At 34.6% G+C, this 3,653-nt stretch overlaps 1 protein-coding gene across 1 annotated transcript; it reads right to left on the reverse strand.

Annotated features, from left to right (window-relative positions):
• Positions 1-884: 884 nt before the first annotated feature.
• Positions 885-2,722, reverse strand: LOC133687982 (uncharacterized). Its single transcript, XM_062107347.1, has 2 exons — positions 2,269-2,722; positions 885-1,652 (listed from the first exon to the last, which is right to left on the reverse strand). Exon 2 carries the CDS (start codon positions 1,639-1,641, stop codon positions 1,150-1,152), a length of 492 nt encoding a protein of 163 aa, XP_061963331.1. The 5' UTR covers positions 1,642-1,652; positions 2,269-2,722; the 3' UTR covers positions 885-1,149.
• Between the last annotated feature and the right edge of the window lie 931 nt (positions 2,723-3,653).

Raw genomic sequence — 3,653 nt, forward strand, 5'->3', positions numbered from 1 at the left:
TTTTTTATTTTAACTGTTTAATATCTTGTTATTTATTCAATGTAATTTGTTTTGATTTAGTATTTTTATCTAATTATCTTGATATTTGATTGGTTCTCTCATTTCATTATTTTTTTTGGATTGCATTGCTAATTTTAAATTTATTTAATTAAATGCATATATAAATTTTTTAATTTATAATTAAGATTTTTTTATATTAAAAAACATGTAAAAAATGTTGTTATATTACAAAAAATTATTTAACCCACAGTCAAATGAAGAATCAAATAAACAGGAAGCAGTAAAGCATGTTATCTATCTTCGTTTGGACTTGTAAAGAGTACATTGAATTCATTATTAGTAAAACCAAAAAAGCGTCTTGTCTTTGGTACAACCTTACTAGCTGTTCATTGTCAAAAGAGCGATGATCTTGAAGGTTGGGAAGATATGATCAATAGATTCATGCAAAGCCATTAGCCATGGGCAATCATTCTTGTCATATACAACACAGGAATACTTCACCCATGACACTATCTCCCTTTTTTTAGAAGAATCAAATAAAGAAATGCCATTAATGGAACCTAGAGCACCGAGAGAACCGAAAAGTAGGCCTCCCACCATTAGAGAATTCCATGCTCACCAAAGCCTTCTGTGGATCTATTCGCATCCTCGATTTCTATGATCAATTTCCTTTGATTCTTTAATAATATCACACCAACTTCCAACCAAATGTTGAATTATGACAAATATCATGCGGGGACCAAATTATTATGTTTCAATTATGGTGTGAAAACGGCTAGACATCAATACTGAATGGTCATCGAGAGTTTGAAACCATGGAAACAACTAATCTACGAGTTATTCTAATCACACCAAAAACATGTCAAGATTACTAAGAAATATAATTTGGTAAAGAGGAAGCAGAGTTTCATAAGAGATAGATTATACATGCAGGTACAACTGAAACAAAAAGTTTCAGGAAAAAGCTTCTGACAAGAAGTTCTGTAACAACTAACAAGTAGCGCTACATTAGGCACCTATCTTCGATTTTTTTTCCCCTTTGATCTTTCTTGTTTTGCATCAGAATGAAATGTAATTTTCTTTTTTTCCAATATTTTCACTGTCATTTTATTGATCACCGCTTATTCCACAGAACCTCATTAGTATACATCAACCAGACAAGGTAGGGAAGCAGCTTTCGGACCTAGTAAGCGCAGCAGCACGACTTTCTCCCTTCGTTTTGGTAGGACTACTTGGAGTTGACCTTAAACCTCTTGGTGAATCCAAGCTTCTTCTAAGAATTTGTCTCATGGCAGCTATCAAATGAATGGTTGGATCAGGAGGTGGCCCTGAGGAAACAAACTTCTTGCAGAAGTTCATGTGCTTTGCCATTGCTTCTTCAGTACTAATAAGCCTCTCAGTCCTTACAATTTCATCTTTTATAGCCTCTGCACATAACCCACAAATCCATTTACCATGATATCTTTCGCGAACTCTTTCAATGTATGCCGGTGTGCACTCTTCGGTTAGGCCACAGCATTCACATTTGGCAGACTCGACCTCAATCTGCGCGATGAGTTTTGTTACTGTCGTTGCTGCTGCTGTTGCTTGTGTTTCTGGTGCCGAGACCACCATAGGGTCACTGATAATAGTAGCAGACATTGCCAATTACCCTATAAATTCATCAAACAACGTTAATCCATTAATAAAGGGTTACACAATATATATTATGTTTTCATTTCAACTTGGATGCCAGCTACTTGCAACTTAATCGATGTAATAAAAGATAGAGTTGTGAAATGCTCTGTTTTCTAAATTTGATTTCTTTGTTTCTAAAACATGAGGGAAAAAAGGCTTGATTATTGCGCGTAGAATGCATTAGGAAACCAGCTGGACATCCAAAAAAAGGGTTTTGAAAACAGCTCAGCGTCTAGAAAAGTTGTGGATAAAAAAGACAAAAAAGAAAGCCTTTAGGTTTGGTTTTCCTTCGATTCTCTGTTCAAGGAAAACAGAGCAGCAACACCTTCAATCATACAAATACAGCTCTTAAAACATCCATAGCAAGGAGAAAGAAAAGACACAAACATTTAAAACGATCAAGAAAGATGAAAACAAGTAAAGAAAATTAAAACAAAAACATTTTTCCTAGAAAAAGATAAAAAAACAAAACCATACAGCAAAAGGGCTAACAAAAACAAGACCATATGCTTGAGTGCTTTGCATGAAAAAGCAATATATACAGGCGAGTAAAATCAAAACAAAATCCTGATGAAGAATAATAATTATTACCAGAAGCAGCAGATCAAACTAAAACTCCTTAATGGTTTTTTCTTTTGTAGGTGTGTTGTTAATAAATGTTATGTATGTCTCTCTGTCTCTTTACTTCTGCTGGCTACCTTGGCTTTGGTAAACACTCTCTCTTTTTCCCACTCTCCTTCAACCTTCTCTTCTCCAGCAAAGAAGATTTCATGAATCAAATTCATTTCAAAGGGAAATCTTCTTCCTTTTTCTATTTTTTCCTGTCTCTAAATCTTAAACTTGTATGAATCAAGATGCAGAACCCCTTTTCTTTTCTTTTCCTCCCTTTCCTTGATGACTAGCCGAGAAAGAGCCCAAACCAAAACTTCAAAAGAACAAAAACCCAAGAGACAGCTTTTTGTTTCTCTTCCACAGAAACAAAAAGAAGGAAGAAGTCGCACTTATATTATAAGAGAGAGAAGAACAAGAAGGAGAAGTGAGGAAAAAAGAACAATGATTGGAGCCTTAAAAGAGTAACAATCTCACGTCGACAGTAGATGCTGTCATTGAATTCTGACCGTTGATTTGCTGATTGCCAGCTAAGCATTTATCATGTTTTAGAAGAGACGCCTATTCTTAGACAATTGTGTGCTGTTTTAGAGGATTTTGCCTCTTCATTCTGCCATCCCTCAATCCAATTATTAGATGCCACGTGTAGTACACAAACGTGTAAGGTACCGGTTCTTGCCTTGGAGATTTCCTTTACAGCCAAGTTGCCATTTAAGTAGTTATTTTGTGTGTGTATAATAGGGTTCTTGGAGTTGATGCTGATTCATTCAGATTGCTAATTTTGGGAGTTTGCAACTAATCAATTTGAAGTGCAGGGTTAGTGTTCTCTGTCATTTGTGATTCCCAAGCAATTATTGTGTCATTTGCTGGACTGTTCTGTACGTACCAGCCCTTTTCTTTTTTTTTTTTTGTTTCCAAAACCAATTTTCTATATGAAAATTGGATCATAAAAGGAAACACAATATTATACCATTTTTGTGTCATTTACCAGACAACCCCATGTATATGGTAACTGATTAGTACTTAAAAGTGCATTTTTATCAAGGTTTTATATCATCATTTTGCACTTGAAGTATCAATAACTCCTTAACTAAAGCATGTTTTATAATAACATATCTAATTACATAAGATACCTTTAATTTATGGTAAATGTTAATCTTAAATGCAGGCCTATCATATAAATAAAAGAATTGATTGATGAGTTGAAGTACTGAAATTGAAAGGACAAAAAGATGGCCAAAGAGATGCTGGTGCAGTTCAAACTGGAACACAGTTCGGTAATTGGGTCATATCTGGAGCTGTAGATCTTGGATTTAGGTCCATTTTATATGGATGGAAAGATAAGTCATAGGCCTACAACATTTATG

Source organism: Populus nigra, chromosome 1 (genome assembly GCF_951802175.1).
Source record: "Populus nigra chromosome 1, ddPopNigr1.1, whole genome shotgun sequence".
NCBI classification, from domain to species: Eukaryota; Viridiplantae; Streptophyta; class Magnoliopsida; order Malpighiales; family Salicaceae; genus Populus; species Populus nigra.

Bases quoted from the DNA above. Each gene is read 5' to 3' on its own strand.
- LOC133687982 (XM_062107347.1), bottom strand. From the start codon at position 1,641: ATGTCTGCTACTATTATCAGTGACCCTATGGTGGTCTCGGCACCAGAA.